This window comes from Equus caballus, chromosome 22 (assembly GCF_041296265.1).
Source record: "Equus caballus isolate H_3958 breed thoroughbred chromosome 22, TB-T2T, whole genome shotgun sequence".
Taxonomy (NCBI): Eukaryota; Metazoa; Chordata; class Mammalia; order Perissodactyla; family Equidae; genus Equus; species Equus caballus.
Window position 1 is genome coordinate 18,047,834 of NC_091705.1, and position 18,768 is coordinate 18,066,601.

General features: G+C 44.4%; 1 protein-coding gene and 1 long non-coding RNA gene across 3 annotated transcripts in view; one reads left to right on the plus strand and one right to left on the minus strand.

Moving 5' to 3' along the window:
- Window positions 1-4,843, plus strand: part of FERMT1 (FERM domain containing kindlin 1) — a 40,978-nt gene extending 36,135 nt beyond the window's left edge. Inside the window, exons 14-15 of the mRNA XM_001493949.6 lie at window positions 937-1,078; window positions 2,511-4,843. Coding sequence (XP_001493999.1) covers window positions 937-1,078; window positions 2,511-2,684 — 316 coding nt within the window. The 3' untranslated portion in view covers window positions 2,685-4,843. The remainder of the gene's footprint in view (window positions 1-936; window positions 1,079-2,510) is intronic.
- The window catches only part of LOC138920158 (uncharacterized), a 30,058-nt gene that overhangs the window by 3,760 nt on the left and 7,530 nt on the right, over window positions 1-18,768 (minus strand). Inside the window, exon 5 of one of the 2 annotated variants that reach the window (XR_011430879.1) lies at window positions 12,951-13,196. This is a non-coding gene — a long non-coding RNA (uncharacterized lncRNA). Of the gene's footprint in view, window positions 1-12,950; window positions 15,148-18,768 lie in introns of both variants that reach the window. The other variant, XR_011430878.1, reaches the window with a different exon arrangement.

Sequence of the window (18,768 nt, forward strand, 5' to 3'; positions counted from 1 at the left end):
CCCTACAAGACCTCACCTCTGCAATTTGACATCCTCTTGCCTCCTTCACAGTGCCCAGCCACACTGGCCTCCTGGCAGGTCCTTGAGCATGCAGAAACCAAAAACAAAAATGCCCCGGCCTTTGCACTGGCTGTGCCCTCTGCCTGCAGTCCTCTTTGCCTGGATACCCACATGGCTTGCTCCCTCCTGCACGTCAGTTCTTTGATCAAATGTCTCTTCTCGCTGAGAACTTCCTTGACTCCCTGTTTAAAATCCTAACCACCTCGTTGCCAGTATTCCCTGTCTGACTTTTGTGTTTTATTTTCCTTCTTGATCTTATCTGGCATATATATTTCACTTATTTGTGACCCTCTCCCCTCACTAGAACACAGGCTCCATGCAGTCAGGAATTTTCTATCTATTTAGGTCTCTACTGTGTTCCCAGCACCTAAAAGGGTGCCTGGCATACGCTGTCGGTGCTAATTTTGAACTGACATAAGCTTCTCTTACTTTGCTTTTCTCTGATGTCAGTTTCACTTAATGTCTAGGGGCTGGCCCCATGGTGCCTCAGCGGCCTGGCTTTGCAGGTTCGGATCCTGGCGCAGACCTACTCCACTCATCAGACATGCTCTGGAGGCATCCCACATACAAAAATTGGAGGAAGACTGGCACAGGTGTTAGCTCAGGGCTAATCTTCCTCAAGCGAAAAAAGAGGAAGATTGGCAACAGATGTTAGCCCAGGGTAGATCTTCCTCACCATAAAAAAAAAAGAATGTCTGCCTGACAGCCTTAATTCTCCCCATTCTTCCTATTCTGTATAACACAATAAAAATGCTCTTCTGTAGAAAGCTACACCCTCATTGTCCATTCTTCAGAAGTGATTTAGAAATGTTGGTATTATCTTGAAGAGGCTGTATGTGAAGCAGTTGCTTTTAACTATTTTTTTTTTTATTTCAGATTTAAAGGAAGCAAGAAAGATGACATTCTGGGAGTTTCATACAATAGGTTGATTAAAATCGATGCAGCCACTGGGATTCCAATTACAACATGGAGATTCACAAATATGAAACAGTGGAACGTAAACTGGGAAATCCGGCAGGTAAAGTGCAAGTTTTCGATATATTCAGGGTTGAGCCCGTAAACATGTGTTCCCTTAGAATTGCAGGTGGTTCTGATTTTAAAAAGGTGTTCTTACATTTAGAACTCAGAAACCACAAGCTCATGGTAATTGTCTGCTAAAATAATCACACGCAGTTCCGGGCGGTTTCCTAACCAGTGCAGGCCAAGTGCTTAGTCTGCAGGGCTGGGTCTCCGGGCAGACTTTCCGCACAGACAGACTCTAAAATTGCTGAGCCGTTCGATTAATTTCCTCCGAGTCAGCACAGCATTATATAAGCTGTAGGCTGATAATTACTTAGCAGAAACTACCTGAGATGTAGCTGTCATACAAAGTAAATACAAAAGAGGCCTCAACTGAATGGCTGCCAAAAGAGCTAACTGGTTGCGGACTCGGAGGCTCGGTTGCCCACCTAGAGAGCATTCCAGTCCCAAAAGGAGGAAACTTCTAGAGAAGCAAGTGAGGTGCACAGGGAAGATGAGAAAAGCTTAGCTGCTTGAGTTTAGGAGCCCTCGAGCCCTCGGCCTCCCATTGTCTCTACCCTAGGAACTAGGTTCAGGCCGAGCCTACATCATGGAAAATTCTAGATGAAGTTAGAGGCAGCTTAGCATCCGGATGATTTAAAACATTCTGCTGTTGCTGATATAGAATCTCTCTTCCCTCCTTCCTTTGGCATTCTCGTTTTTCCAGTAGAAGGCCCTCAACACAGAGGGATGGTAAGACTCACACTTTTTTTTTTTAAGAACCAGAGATTCCTCTCATTGGCCTGTTAACCATCTGGGCACTCATTTCTAGAGTGAACGTCTGAGATTAGATGACTTCTAAGACAGTGGCTCTAAACTCTTGTTGCATATTAGGACCACCTGGGGAGCTTTAAAATGCCACTGCCCAGGCCACACCCAACACCAGTTAAATCCAAATCTCAGAGTGGGAGCTGGTCATCAGTAATTTTTAAAGGTCCGCTGGTGATTCCAGTGGGCAGCCAAGGTTGAGAACCAGTGAAGTCTCAGTTTCTCCTAGTGCTTAGCGTTGATGACTTTCATCTGGGAAGGGGTGCGAGGCAGTGGGTGAAGGAAAATTCAGGTGGGCCTTTTATTCTGCATTTAAAAAATCTGCAAAGCACCCTGCCCCGTGACACAGAGAGTGCTTAGAAAGTTCTGACAGTTAAATAAGAGACAGAAAATAGCTGTGTGTTTGGAGTTAGGATGTATTGACACCACAAGAGGGCGCAAAGAGAGCAAAGATGTTTTCTGTAAGTGTTTCATGGAAGTGGTGGTTTTTTGTGGATTTTTTTGGGAAATCCATCTGTAAGCCACCTCAACAGTCCTCAGCTCTGGGGCCATCGCCAGCAAAGCAACTTCTTTCTCATCTTTCCTTGTCAGAGTTTAAGCTTACTTGTGCCTTCCTCTCCCAGGTAGCCATCGAGTTTGACCAGAACGTCTCCATTGCGTTCACCTGCCTGAGTGCGGATTGCAAGATCGTGCACGAGTACATCGGTGGCTACATTTTCTTGTCCACCCGTTCCAAGGACCAGAATGAAACGCTCGATGAGGACCTGTTCCACAAGTTGACTGGCGGTCAGGAATGAAGCAAAGCAGGCCTGCTGGGCCTGCACACGAAGGGCGAGGCAGAGGTGGTCCTCCCTGCTTGGTCCACGGGGTCCACGGCTTGCACAGTGTGTAGATTCCAGACTGACACACAATGTGTATTCACCACCGGTCACCCCGATCCTCGCCTCATTTCAAACACTGCCTAACACATCCCTTTCCTTACTTTGCTCTGTGCGATCAGCCGTGGAAGGGGCCTCCATTGCCTTCTCTGTAAAGTGGCTGGGTGGGAGAGAGCACAGGGCTCTCAGATTGCTCTCAGGCCCAGCACGTAGCTCCAGTTCTTATAGAACCTGCGCAGGGTATGGCTAGAAGTTGTCCATGTGCTTTTCTGCTTTGTAGCTAAGTCAGCGGGGAAGACTGAAAGATTAAAGGCACATGTAGCAAGGACACATCTTAGGCCACAAACTCAGGTATGAAAAGAAATGTGTCTTTCCTTAACAGAACTGCTTTTAGTTCTTATCTTGTGAAAATGGCAGAGGGAGTCCACACATACACTTTTTTCCCTGGAGGTCACGGTCTAGGGGTGGTACCAGTTGGTGGCAAGGGGTCAGAGCATTGGCCCTTAATGTCATTAGTCCACAATGACATCTACTGAGGTGACCATTGACCAATGTGATCTTAGACATTGGTCCCCTCAGGTTACTGCTGCCACCTCCAAGTCTTATTCCATTCCTGGGGATCTCTCAGCCACATTTAAGTCCTTCTTGATGACATGGGTGACACAGGGGTACAGGGAAACCCATTCCTCAACTCACTTCCATGTCTCCACTGCTTCTACTCTGGCTTTGGGCTCAGGAAGCCAGTATTGAGGCTTCCAGTGAGGTCTCCATCCCAGCTGGTCAGGGAGAGGAGGGCAGACCCATTCTCAAAAACCACCATGTTCAAAGTCCTATGGCTTCCCCACTGGCTCCTGTCTATGGGGCCTTTGGCCGGTCAGGGGCTGGGGAAGCCTTGCCCTTATCATTCGTCAGTGTTTTGGATTTGGTGTCTGTTTATATAACTCCTTTAGGGCAAAAGCCTTTCGATTTTGTAAATCAAAAGCCCATAATAGACTTTTTTTCCCCTCTGCTTTGAGACATGAGTGTGGGCCAATTGGCAGCTGCCTCCATTGTTTTCTGTTTTGGTTTATCAGCATCAGAGGAGCAGTTTTGAAAAGGTAAAAAGCAATAGCAGGGGTAGAGGGAAATCTCAAAGCATTTTATTATGTTTTATAAATGCTCTTCTGTCACACAAGGGGCTCCATTTCCATTTTGAAGTTCTTTAAGGATGAAAACCTCAGGGGGCCTGGCCAGAGGCCAGATGCCCAAAAACATTAGCTGTTGCTTTATTTTCCAACAAAGCCATCTGAGAAGAGAGATCTCCACAATTCCGGGAGCCACATGGAGACAGCCTTGGCTAGGGAGCCCCGGACCCTGAGCCAGAAGTTGTCGCTGGAAATTCCTCTTTCAGCCTCTCCTTAGAGGTGAATGTTGATGAAGACTCCCCAGGCACTAGCTGAACTTCCGAGGCCTAGCTTAAAGCTCGGAGGTCGCTTAGGCACTCAGAAAATCTAGTCTATGTCATAAAGAGCTTAATTTGAAATGTGTTGTATAGAAACTAGGGCAGAGCGTACCATGTTAAACTTGGTGTTGGTCATTCTGCCATAGTCCTGGGCTCTGTTATTTTAGAACCTAGTCAGGTCTTTAAGATTACCTTAGGTCCTACATTAAAATAACGCTCCTTGATGTCACATTTTCCCTGCCTGCTGCCCCGTGCAGCTCTGCATGGTTGACCAAAGCTAGACCTTCAGTTCACCCTCTGCCTCAGCTTTTCAGGGCTGTCTGACATTTCCGTGAAAACACTCAAAGGAGTCAACTCGTTTTAACCAAACTTTCAGGGGAACATTTCTCCCATGACTACACAGCTGCATCCCAAAGGAGTAAAGTGGGACAAGAAGACCTGAAATGCTGCTATTCCAAAGAGCAACTTAAGGACTTTTTTTTTTACATTGCATACAAAAAGTCTTCTACTTCCTGTGATGGAATTTTAAATTAATATGTGCCTTTCAGCCTCGTTTGCTTTCTTATTACACTAGATTGTAAATCTGTGTTTGTAATTTTATATGACTTTTTTAATTAAAAGGTTTATATGCATTTAAGTACTGTCTACTTGTGTCTTCTCCAGTTGCTGTGTCTAAGAAGTCTAAGAAGGTGCATATTTTCTTTCTTTTCTTTTTTTGAGGAAGATTAGACCTGAGCTGACATCCGCCGCCAGTCCTCCTCTTTTTGCTGAGGAAGACTGGCCCTGAGCTAACATCCGTGCCCATCTTCCTCTATATGTGGGACACCCGCCACAGCATGGCTTGATCAGTGGTGCGTAGGTCCGTGCCCAGGATCTGAACCCATGAACCCTGGGCCGCCAAAGTGGAGGGTGCAAACTTAACTGCTATGCCGCCAGGCCAGCCCCAAAGATTTTTTTCATTGTGAAAAAGAAGTGCAACTTTCAGGGTTAACATGTGCTTCTCAAGATTCCCAGATTCCAGCTCATTCTCCCCACTGGTGCGCAAAGTGGCTGATCACGTCGGGCCTCAGAAACATCAGAAATCAGCTTAGAAACCTCACTTCACTGTTGGTTTCTACCTTTTGGGAAAAGCACCAGAGTAAAGAACTATCCAGAGGCAGAGGAGCAGCAGAGGGCCTCCAGTTTGATGGCTGAATGTCAAGGGCACGTCTGGATATTTCTTTACTCTGGTTCTTTTCCCAAAAGGTCCGTAACGCCTCCAGTTTACAGGTATCCCTTCATGCAATTCTCACAGCAACCTATAGGGGGCAGGAATGGCTTGCTTTCTCATCTCACAAAGGCGAAAACAGGCTCAGAAGGTGAAGTAATTTGCCCAAGGTCACACCACCAGTAAGCCGTGGAACCCGGATTCAAAGCCAAGTTAGTCTTACCTCCGGAGATCACTAAACTAAACCCAGCAAACCTTTTCTTTTCCAGCCCTGCTCAGCCTTGAAAGGCCTGCCCTCACCCCTGACCCCAGTGCAGACGTCCCCTGAGCTCAGTGTCCCCATGTCACTCACACTTGTAGGAGAAGGTGAGGTGAGGTAGGGGATTGGCGGCCCCAGAATTAGCTGGGGGAGGTGGGGTGGGTCAAAAACGTCTGAGAGCCCGAGAAACGAGTTGTCTAGTGAGTGTTTTATTTTTAATTCTGGAAAAGTTTCATTTTCAGTCTCAAGGTCAAAAAAGTAGCCAAATGAGGCTTTCATTTGAAAACTTATCTTTGAGTTGTAGGCACTAGAAGCCAAGACATCTTGCAATAGTTTCTGAAATCGCTAAAAAAAAAAAATGTTTAAAAAATTCACTTACAAGTAAAGATTTCTTTTTTGCTTCAGTACATCCAGCATCTCTATTTGTTTTCATTATTTTCCCACAGACACGTGATTCTCCTGCCTCCTCCCCGTCCCCCTGGCTGTCACCCTAGAATCTTTCGAGGCTGAGGGGTGGAGGGAGCGTCTTTTTCTTGTATTTCACCCCTTTTTCCCTTTCATGCCCCCTTCCTCCAAAGAGCCATTGAGTCCTAGAAATGGTGGATAGAAAAGCTGAAGGTCAGCACTTAGCCGTTTCTTGTGTTCAAGTTTCCCCATCCCCTTTCTCAACACCTTGTACGTCACTGAAGCGGTGTGGAAATACCGAGTGCTAGCAAAAGAGAAAAAAGTCAGCCTGTTCTGGTTCTCTGTCCTCACAAATGCCTGTGCTGGCCCTGAACTCCCGCTGTCCTTGGGATGCCAAGTTCTCGACTTCTTTAAAGCAGAACGCTTGCTAAATGAAAGGTGAGATTCTAGTAACTTAAGCCACCCTTGAGCCCAGAGTGTCATGAAAGACACTGAAAAACAACAGGTTAGATGATTTAGAAAAAGCCTCTGGGAGTCTGCCCACATTTGCCCACACATCCCATGTTGTGTCAAGACTCGGTTACCTGAGAAGAGCCCATGTAAAAAACACATAAAGTGAGAAGAGATTTCTCTTTAGAATCACTAACAACTGGAAAAGATTCTTTCAACTAAATGGATTTGCTTCCTTTCTCTGCCTCACTGTGTGACCTTGAAGAACTGTAATTCCCCTGCGTGCTTCAGTTTCCTAACTTTTACGAGGGAAAATCCTGCAGTCACTGCTCCTCAGGAGAGCCCCAACTGGCAAATGCTCCCTGGGAACTTTGGATGCTGTTTGTCTTCTTGGGCCAGTGGAGGTTGGGAGGGGAAGCCTTTGGCTGCTCTCTGAGATCCCTGGGATGCAAGAATGTGCCCTGGGGAGAAGGCAGAGCCTTTTGTAAGAGGAGCCCAGAGCCTTGGGGGAGAGGAGGGTCCCAAGCCCCAAGCCTGTCCCCTCTGATTCAAGAGATGTGTTGTCAGAGGCCTTGGCAGCCCCAAACAGGGCCCATGATGGAAGGCAAATGAGGTTCCAGAAGGAAAAAATTTACATATATATAGCTTTGAGACAAGACGAGGGGATTGTGACAGGGCCCCGGGCCAGGGCTCAACACAAAGGCACAAGTGTTGGTGACACAGTGGCTGGTTTGCCCAGTACCCGGCTGATAAAGGAAATCCCCACTTGTGCCCACTATGTCTATTAGAGAGCAAGGACACTCTTGCAGGCAAATTATGGAAGGTTGGGGAGCCAGTGCTGTAATAGTGGGGGCTTCCAGGAACCGAGGAGGGTTTGGGACGGAGGTCTGATATGGTGCTTACAAAGACACCCTGGATCTCTGAGCTACCAATTTACTTCTTAAACTGTTCCCAAAGAACCAATATTGGCAGCCAGGCCAGCCCACATGACCCACTGTTATCTAAAAAATTATAGCAGAACCAGTGTTTCTTTTCTAGAAGTTACAAAGCCCACACACCCAGCTTCAAAATGGAAAGCACGCTCATTGCTATTGAGGGTCGGATATTGAGTATTAAGCCCACATAGACTGCAACTCGAGGCCTTGCTGTTCAAAGCGTGGTTCCGCCCTAAAGCAGCTGAAAACTTCTAATGTGAAATGTGATGCTTCATCTTTTAAGACATTTTCTTTCCTTTTTTTTCCCCACTACCCACCACCTCTGGCAACCATCAATCTATTCTCGGTTTCTACGAGTTTGGTTTTTTAAGGTTCCACATGTAGGTGACATCTTACAGTATTTGTCTTTGTCTGACTTATTTCACTTAACATAATGCCCTCAAGGCCCATACATGTTGTCGCAAATGGCAGCATTTTCTTCTTTTTTATGGCTGAATAATATTCCATTGTGTGTGTGTGTGTGTGTGTATACAAATACTACATTTTCTTTAGCCATTCATCCATTAATGGACACTTAGGTTGTTTCCAGGTCTTGGCTATTGTAAATAACGCTGCAATGAACATGGGGGTGCATATATCTTTTCAAGTTAGTGATTCCAATTCTTTCAGATATATACCCAGAAGTGGAATCACTGGATCATATGGTAGCTCTAATTTAAATTTTTTTTCTTTTTGAGGAAGATTAGCCCTGAGCTAACTGCTGCCAATCCTCCTCTTTTCGCTGAGGAAGACTGGCCCTGAGCCAACATCTGTGCCCATCTTCCTCTACTTTATATGTGGGACGCCTACCACAGCATGGTGTGCTAACCAGTGCCATGTCTGCACCCAGGATCCGAACTGGCAAACCCCGGGCCGCCAAAGCGGAACGTGCGCACTTACCTGCTGCACCAGCAGGCCGGCCCCTAATTTTCATTTTTGAGGAACCTCCATACTATTTTCTCTACTGGCTGCACCAATTTACATTCCCATTTTAAGATATTTTCTTGCTTGCTTTTCTGATCCCATCCAATAAATTCTCTTACAGTTTCTGAATTTGATCATGTTTTCATCATAACCAAAACCTAAAAGCCTTGGCCTGGTGAAAAAGGAAACTGGAAAACAATAGTAGAGGGAAATCAAGCCTCAGGCTGACAGTGTCTGTCCCCTCATCTGTAAAAGGAGGGTTTTGAAGTGGGTGATTTCCTGTAGCCCTTTGTACTCGAGCATTCTCTGATTATGGTCCATTTCCCCCACAATCAGGTCAAGGTACCTGCCCGACTCTGATGTAGTAATCCGGGGCCTTGGTACCAAGCCTGTGCTTTTCTTCTGAAATTCTGGCATCATTCTGCCAATACGACCCCATTATCAATGTCAGGCCATATAGTCACATAACTCGAATTTCAGGGTGGGTTGACAGACTGCCATGGCAGTCACATAGCCCCAGGGGCAAAAGGGATACTAAGAGGGTAAAAGGCTATGCCAACTGATGTTGGAGCCAGTGAAATCAGGCTTCCACCTCCCCAAAGAGTAGTCTCAACAATAACACAGCTAATAGTGTGTGGCTAAAAGAATTAGAATGCTAACATGTACTAAGGGCTATCACTTGTGCTTCCCATGGATTCTCTCAGTTCATCCTCTGGGTGAGGCAAGTATTATCAGCCCATTGTACACATTAGGAAATGTGCTATTGTGTGCTGATGAATGCTTAATAAACCTGTAGGTGGGAAGGAGCCATGATTTACCAATTTCCCTGGTATAAAGGCTCCAACTGCAGCCAACATGACATCACTGAACACAGAATTGGGAAGGGACAAGCCAGCTCAAGCACACACTGGAACTATGTACAGAGAGGTCAAGCAACTTGTCAAGGTCATTTAGCTAGAAGATGGGAAGCGAGGATTTGAACTCAGGCCTTCTGACTTGAGCTGTGTTCTTTAGCAGTACGCTTGATATTCCCCGGTGAATGGCAAGACTTCTTGAGCAAAGAGCCCTAGATTGTCGTTATTTGTGATAATACCCCTGGGATGATTTTTCCCAGAACATATTTGGGTAAGGACTACCAAAACACCATAGACACTCTTTTCCTCCAATTACTTTATAGTAGATTTCAAATAGCAAAATAGTGAAAATTTCTACTAAAAAATCTTCAGATCTCAACTGGTCTTGTGGACTTGCTGGGCCACTTGTCCGATACATTTTATTGCAAATCTCGGTCAGAGGTGGGGTTTAGGACGGGAGGGAAGGGTTCTGTCTTCTTCCCAACAGAGCAAACACCAAACTATGACCTGAGACAACCCCGTCCACCCCCATCCCCACGACTGGTTGGCCCAGCTCCTGCCATTTCATATAAATGATTAATGCCGATTCCACCAGAGAGAGGTGACTTTTCCTCAGGGACTGAGCTCTGGTTTTAGAGGCTGAGTGAAATGTTCTTATTCTGACCTTTTCCTCCCTTTATAAATGGTTCTGTGAATCAGGTAGACATCAGGAGAGTAAATGCGCAAACACTTGGCAAGACGCTGCTGAATAATCCATTGCTTATGACCTAAGTACAGTTCACTCCAGGATAAGGGGCCACCAGTGCAAATGCATTCAGGGGTATGTAACGTGCATGGGCACAGTCGGGCAGATATGAGACCACATAGATTTGTGAGGCATGCCCTGCCTAGCATTCACATGGCTGAAAAATATGTGAATGTATAGCAATATATCTGAGAACTTAATGCAGCCTATGGGCCAACAGTTGTCAAGCTATGCTTGGGTCCAGCCAATTGTAATTCAACCAATTCACTTATATATATGCATACACACACGCGCACACACACACACACACAATTTGTATATATTTCTATCAGTTAGAATTGTTTAGCTACTAGTGACAGAAAATCCAAAATAGCAGTGCCTCAAACAAGAGAGATGTTTTTCTCTCTTTCGCCTACAACTCCCAAGGCACGCCTAGGCCGATAAAGCCTTATATGGCAGGTCAGGGACTCACATCCTTTCATCTTTCACTCTGCCACACACAGCTTCTACTCACATAGTCATGTCATGGTCTAATACCTGCTTTGGCTCCAGGTATTATGTCACATGGCTTCAATTAGCTACAAGGGAGGTTGAAATATTTGGTCTTTATTCAGAGTAAATATGAACTCAAAAAGCAGGGTTCTTTTTTTGATAAAGGTGAGAATAGATAGTAGGAAACAAGTAGCTTCCTCTGCCATAAGCACCTGCTATGTGCTAGGCACTAATGCTAGCTTCTAAGGATAATACAATGAACAGAGTTCATAATCTAGCAAGAGACAGACATCTGGGCAAATAACTCTGTAACGCTGTATAACAGGTATTATTCCTGACATGTTAAAGAGACAAATGAGAACAAAAAGCAAGGAGTAATTAGTTTTGTTAAAATCAGGAGCAAAGTAGGAAGGATTTCCCAGAGGAGAGGACATTTAGACTTGGCCTTGAAGGATGAGTAAGAGTTTGCCAAGTGGGGAGAAGGACAGGAATTAGGTCAAGCTTGGCAGAGGGGCCATTAGTAGGGAGACAGCCAGTGAATGTTCTTATCCATGAGGTGCCATGATCAGACTTGCATTTTAGAAACATAAGTCTGGCAGCTGATGGAAGATGGATGGAGGGGGGCCACACGGGAAGTTGGAGGGTCAGATCAGAGGCTGCTGTGACAGTTGAGTTAAAAGACACCGAGGACTGGAGCTGAGCCAGTGGAAAGAGAGGTAGGGAGAGTTGAGAGCTGTCTCAGAACTAAAATCAGCAGACTTTGAGATTGTGGCCAACACTATTATTTACCTGCCAAAACCATTTTCCCTTCTTCCTTGCTAACAGAACTTGCTTTGGGCTGAGTCAATGTGTCCAACCCCAGTGATGATATTTATTGGTTTATACCAATCATGATTATCCTTTCCCCAGCTTCCTAGTTTTCTTTGCAGGTAGGCATGGTCATGTGGCCCATTGTGACCAATGAGGCCTAAGGAAAAGTATGCTGGGAGATTTCTGGGAAAGCTTTTTCTATCCTGATAAAAAGATGATGCAGTTGGCTTCAGCTTCACTCTTCCCTATTCTTCCTGCCTTGAATGTGGATGTGATGACTGGAGGTACAGCAACCATCTTGCAATCAAAAGGTAATAAGCATGAGAATAAAGGGAATACACTACAGATGGTAGAGCCTAAAAACAGAAGAAGTCTGTGTTATTATGGAGCAGCTGAAGGGACACAAATAGCTGCCTAATTCTGGACTTTTTGTTATGTTCAAAAATCAATAAATGTGTTTAAGCCACTATTAGGTGGGTTTTCTGTAACTTGCAGCTAAATATATTCCTAACTGACTATGAACAGTAAACAAGTGAATTTGTACAGTAATGGAGCAGAGGGTCAAGCTTGACTTACAATTTCTAGTTTGGCTAGTTATGTGAGTAGAAACCCAATTGGTAAATAAATATAAAAGATACCAGCCGGAGGGGAGGTCAGTGGGCATAGACAATAAGTTTGATTTGGGTAACTCTAAGATCTCAGTCACTCCTGACATGAGGTCATTCTGTGAAGTATGTGTGGACCTTTGCAATGGTGCTGCTCAAGGCATCCTGAGAACTCCCCTTTGGAAATTCTCAGCAAAGCCTGATTCACTTATTTGGGATATCCTTACTGTTGATGAATCTTCATTACTTTCATGGGGATTCAAGTTTTTGAAATACCCGAGACTAAATAAGGTGAGTTTTGAGATCGTGATAAGATTGACATTGTGAAATATTTTGGTGAATGATTTAATACGTAAAAGTAACCCTGGTGATTGGGGGGATGTGTGTATGAATCATAAACTCCTTCTGAAAGCAATTCCAGAACAAGAATTACAGATATATTTCAACACAGGAAGCATCATTTGCAAAAGGACATCACCTATAAGAAACATTGCTCAAGACCAACTCTTGCCAGATAATGTTTTTTGATCACTCTCAGGAGTTGGTACCCAAATACCCTGTCAAGTAAATCAAGCAGATATTTTCCATGTTCTCAGTACTCCCAAAAAGAGGAATGATCTCAGAGTTCTAATCTTAGGTTCTTTCTCAGACTGACTTACGAAATTAATCCTAGTTCTTCCAGCAATAAATGGAAATAATAGTCCATGCCTCCCGTCTAAAAGGAGCATCATGAACAAGAATTGGCTGGCAACTTCCTAGAATTTGGAATATCTCTCATAGGTTCCATAAATACTTGGCATAATTAATAATCAGTAATCAAGTGATTTTGTTAACATATTATTGAGGATAAACAGTCATGTACTTACAACCTATATTATTTTCAGTAATGACAGAAAGCCATCACTGTTAAAATCTGCTTCTAAAAAACTACCTACTGTTTGAACTCTCTGAAATTACTATTTTGGACCTTCGTTTCCTCTCCACCCTCCCCGACACCCGCCCTCAGCTGATGAGCTCACCTGTACGCTGTGGAGCAGAGTGACCTCATCAGATGGGAACAGCCTCCTCTTTTCTCTCTGCATCTGTCCTCACGTTGTCTTTCTTCCTTTCTGCCCCAGTGAGAAAAGTGCCCAATCTCCAGCCTTCTGAGTATTGTCCCCCTTGTGACCTCCGAAAGACTTTATTCCTGCAGTTTCCTCTTCTCTCTTCTGCATCTTTCACATCTCCTGGTGCATTCCCGTCCAGTTTGCAAACATGTTCTCTATCTATAGGGGTTTTAAAACACGGCTGCAAATTCTTTGACTGTTCCCATCAAGAGGTGGGGTCTCTGTCCCATACCCTTAAACCTGGGTGGGCTTGTGGCTGGATTGACCAATGGAGTATAGCAGAACAGAGACTATGTGACTTCTTAAACGCAGGTGATGAAAGGCCAAGCAGCTTCTGTCCTGTTCATGGGACACCCTTTCTTGGAGCCCTGAGGCTATCATACTAGAACTTCAATTACCCTGAGGCCACCATGTTAGAGAGGTCCCAACTAGGCACTCCAGTTGACAGTCCCAGCAGTGCCCAGACTTCTAGTCATCCCCACCAAGATGCCAGACCTATGAGTGAAGCCAGCTTGAACCCTCAAAACCCGCCCATTCAACAGCTGAATACTACCAATGACCCCAGTCAATGCTGTGTGGAGCAAAATAATCATCTAGCCGAGCTCTGACAAAATTCTGACCCACAAAGTCATGGAATAGAATATAATGACTGTTGCTTTAAGCCACTAAGTTTTTGGGTTCTTATTAGACAGCCATAGATAACTACAACAACACTCCCACCTTAAAAATGTTTTGAGGGCCCAGCCCAGTGGCGTAGTGGTTAAGTTCACGCATTCTGCTTTGGTAGCCCCAGGTTTCCTGGTTCGGGTCCCAGGTGCTGACCTAGGTACCGCTTGCCAACCCACGCTGTGGCAGGCGTCCCAGATATAAAGCAGAGAAAGATGGGCATGGACGTTAGCTCATGGTCAATCTGCCTCAGCAAAAAGAGGAGAACTGGTGGCAGATGTTAGCTTAGGGCTAATCTTCCTTAAAAAAAAAGGTTTTAAACTCTACAGTACCCATTTTTCTGCTCCTTCTCACAGCAAAACTTCTCCAAAGAATTAAGAAGGTGAATACTTTTTCATGTCCTTAACTCGCTCCTCTCTGGTTTCTGTCCCTACCCACCACTAAACTCTGCTCTTGTCCAGGTCATAAATGTCCTCCCTTACTCAGTCTCTCGAAACTTGCTTGGCCTCCTCAATAAAAAACAGGTCTAAACTTTCAAGCTGCCAAACTTTCCCAAGTTTTCTCCCATCTCCTGGCTACTCCTTCTCAGCTGGCCAGGCTGATTCCTCCTCCTCTGCTCCACCTTCTAATTTTGGCTCAGTCTCCTTCTCTTCTCTCTCTACACACTTTCCCTAGGTGGCCTCAACCAGTCTATTGGCTTTAAGCATCATCTGTATGGTGATGCCCCCCAAATGTAACTCTTCAGCTCTGACCTCTTCCCAGAATTCCAAAGGGATGTCCAATTATCTCCTCAACATCTCCTTTGGAGGTCTAACAGACATCTCAAACTTAATATGGCCAAAAGAGAGCCTGTGATTTTTCCTGCCCCAAATCTGTTGTTCTCTTGACTTCTCTACCTTAGTCAATGGCATCTCAATCCATCCAGTCCTCTGGCCCAAAAGCCTAGGGATCATGCCTGATACTTTTTTCTTCCTCATCTCTTATGCATTATTTCCCGCGCTACTGTAGCAAATTACCACACACTGGTGGCTTAAGACAACACACACTATTATTCAGCCCTAAAAAGGAATGAAATTTTCTTTTCCTTTTTTTTTCTTTTTGAGGAAGATTAGCCCTGAGCTAACTGCTGCCAATCCTCCTCTTTTCACTGAGGAAGACTGGCCTTGAGCTAACATCCATGCCCATCTTCCTCTACTTTGTATGTGGGATGCCTACCACAGCATGGCGTGCCAAGTGGTGCCATGTCTGCACCCAGGATCCCAGCTGGCGAACCCTGGGCCGCCGAAGTAGAACGTGTGCACTTAACCGCTGTGCCACCAGGCCGGCCCCAAGAAGGAAATTTTGAAATGTACTACAACATGATGGACCTTGAAAGCATTATGCTTCGTGAAATAAGCCAGACACAGAAGGATAAATCTTGTGTGATTCCACTGATAGGAAGCACCTAGAAGAGACAAATTCAGAGACAGAAAGGAGAAGAGAAGTTACCAGGAGTCGGGGGAGTAAGGAGGGGGTGATTACTGAATGGGTACAGAGCTTGTGTTGCAGATGATGACAATGTTTTAGGCATAGATAGTGGTGACTGTTACACAACATTGTGAATGTATTTAATGCCACTGAATAGTACACTTAACAAATGGTTAAAATGATAAATATTATGTTATGGATGTTTTACCACAATAAAAATACAACAATAACATACACATTTATTCTCTTAGAGTTCCTGAGGTGAGGATTCTGAGACCAGTCTCACTGAGCCAAAGTCAAAGTGTCAGCAGGGCCACACTCCCTCCAGAGGGTTTAGGGGACAGTCCACTTCCTTGCCTTTTCCAGCTCCTAAAACTGCATTCCTTGCATTCCGTGGCCCCTTCCTCTGTCTTTAACCCAGGAGTCTCCACACTGCCTTCTTCTCTCTAGTGAAATCTCCCTCTGCCTCCATTTTACAAGATACTTGTGATTACATTCAGGGCCCGTCAGGATAATCCAGGATAATCTCCCCATCTCAAGATCTTTACCTTAATCACATATGCAAAATTTCTTTTGCTATGTAAAGTAACATTTACAGGTTTCAGGGATTAAGCCATGGATATCTTTGGGGGCCATTATTCAGCCTACCATACCTCCAACCCATTAACAAATCCTGTGGATTCTATTTTCAAAACATATTTCGAATGTGTATACTTGTCTCCACTTACATTGTCATCACTCTGAAGCCAACATCATCATCTTCCCCTTGGACACTTTCAACACCCTCCTGATGTAACCCTCTAGCTTTGCTTGACATAGCAACAATTGACATAGCAACAAAAGTGACCTTTTAACACGTAAAGCAGGGCATGTACAACTTACTCACATGATAGCGTCGCTGCCTACCTCTCTCCTCATCCAGTATCCTCCAGCCACAAAGATCTGCTTTCTGTGACTCAAACACAGCAGGCTCTTGCCTTCCTCCAAATCATTGCACATGCTGTTCTCTGGAACATGATTCCCTTGGCCCTTTGCATGACAGCGCCATCTCATCCTCAGGTCTCAGTTCGAATAAAGCAACCCTTCTCCATGACCACGTCCACTCTCCTCTCCAATTCCTTTCTGTTACATCAACCTGTTTATTTCCTTTAAAACTCTTAATGCAATCTCTAATTATATTCATTTATCTGCTTATTGTCTGTATTCCTCAACAGAATGAAAGCTCTTTGAGAGGAGGGACTGTATCTGCTCCAACATTTAGCACAGAAGCAATACAAAGCAGACTTTCAATGTGTTGAATGAATAAATGAATGTGTGAATGAGTGAATGAACAAATGAACTTCACACCATAATCAAGACCTGTATCAATACAAATAGATAAGGCTATGCTGCAGTAACAAGCAACCTAAAACCACAAGATTTATTTCTCACACTGTATATCCATGTGTTCAGCCTCAGGGGAGCTCTGGTCTTCCTAGGGACCCAGGATGATGGAGTAGCCACCATCCCAAACAGTGTCAATTGCCAGAGGAGAAGAAAGAGCAGTGGAGGGTCTCACACTAGCAATTAAATGCATTGTCTGGAAGTGACACACATCACTTCCTGTTACAACTCATCAGCCAGAACAAAACATAGAAACATGGCCCTACTCAACTGCAAAGGACCAGGAAGAACAATCTTGCCAAGTGGCCAGAAAGGAGAGAACCTGAAATATGTGGCAGATATCACTAATGACTACCACAGGGCCTTTCACAAAATGACCCACATAACATTTCCAATCTCTTCTCCTTACACTCTTCCTCTATGGCCCCTGTTATCCTGCCGTTCTGAGCTGCCCATTCCCTCAACACACCATGCCTTGTTATACCTCCATTCCTTTGCACATACTGGGCCCTCTACCTGGGATGCTCTTCAGAGGTAACCAGTATTCTGACCACTGATTAGTTTTGCCTGTGCTTGAACTTCATAGAAATGGAACCATACAGTATGTACACTTGTGCTTAGTTTCTGTTGTTCAACATAACACCTGTGAGATTCATCTGTGTTATTGAGTGGGTCATAGTTCATTCTTTTCCGTGGCTGTGTAGTAGCCTATTGTATAATTATACCATGACTTATGTATCCATTTTCCTATTTATAATTTATGGGTTGTTTCCAGTTTGGCGCTTTTATAAATAAAGTTGCTATTAAACATTCTTTTGGTGGATACATGTACTCATTTCTCTTGAGTATAAACCCAGGAGTGCAATTGCTAAGTCATTAGGTAGATGTATGCTTAGCATTCATCAATATTGTCTGTTTTCCAAGGTAGTTGTACCACTGGACATTCCCAGGCAACAGTGTATGAGAGTTCTAGATGCTCAACATCCTTCCCAAAGTTGGTACTGTCAGTCTTTCTAATTTTGGCCATTCTGGTGGATGGTTAGTAGCATGTCCTTGTGGTTTAAATCTGCATTTTCATGTGAGCAATGATGTTAAGCATATGCTCATATGCTTGTTGGATAGTATGCATTTCTTTACCTAACAAAATTTTTTTGAATATCCACATTGTGTGCGCAAGTTGCTGTAGCAATGGGGACTAAATAACATTCAAGCTCTATGAGATTCCAAAGCATTGCCTTGTTTATGCAACTCCAACACTTTTGCTTTTGGAAGAGTTTCTTTAACATATTAAAAACCTAAATAAATATACAGGCAAACCCTGACTGCTTTTCTGTGGAAGATCCCAAATAAGGAAATACAACTAATCAGAAACAAAAAAGGAGGCTACAGTTAATGAGCACTCATTCATTCAGCAAATATTTCGTAAGCACATACCGTATGCCGGTACTGCCCGACACTGGGATACAGGGCGGTGAACAAGCTGGATACATTCCCTGGGCTCCCAGAGCTCACAGGTCAGGCCTTGGTGACGTGATAGTGCCTTCACACTGTTCGTGATCGTTGTCTGCCTTTCCCCTTTTCCAGACTGGGAACTACTTGAGGGCAGCGTCCAGGCCTTGTTCATCTCCAGGTCCCCATTTTATATGCTGAGCACCTGGGGCACGTGCTGGCATGTTCTCAGGATATGTGTGCTGAATTGCTAAGCCTGAACCAATTCATTGACTTTACAGACGGAAAATATGAAACATACAGAAGCTTAAGAACATAGACATTGTACCCAACAAAATAGCAGCAGTGTTAGGACAGGAACCCAGTATCCTGTGTCCCGGTTTCGGGCCTTTTTATTTCATGTGCTGCCTCTGGCTGTGGTAAATTCCAGCATGTAGTTTATAAAAACAGCCTATATACTATCTTGTCCCACTTCCTATACCTACGTGCAAAATAAAGCGACAGATTAGAGTCTGACCTCTCATTGCAGTTTGAATCTTTTTCTCTTCCATTACAGATTTTAATAGGACCTCAAACAGTATTTTTTAAAATTCTAAGCATTCTACAAATCCTCATGCTGAAATCTTACTGCTATTGAGTGATGCCTCAATAGGAAATAAACACAAGTCTCAACCCATTGCTATTTTATTCCCTCCTCAAGACCATTTCCTCATAGGCAGGTCGACCACGTCAGTGGAGCCCACTAAGATATCTTGGTCCTCAGCAC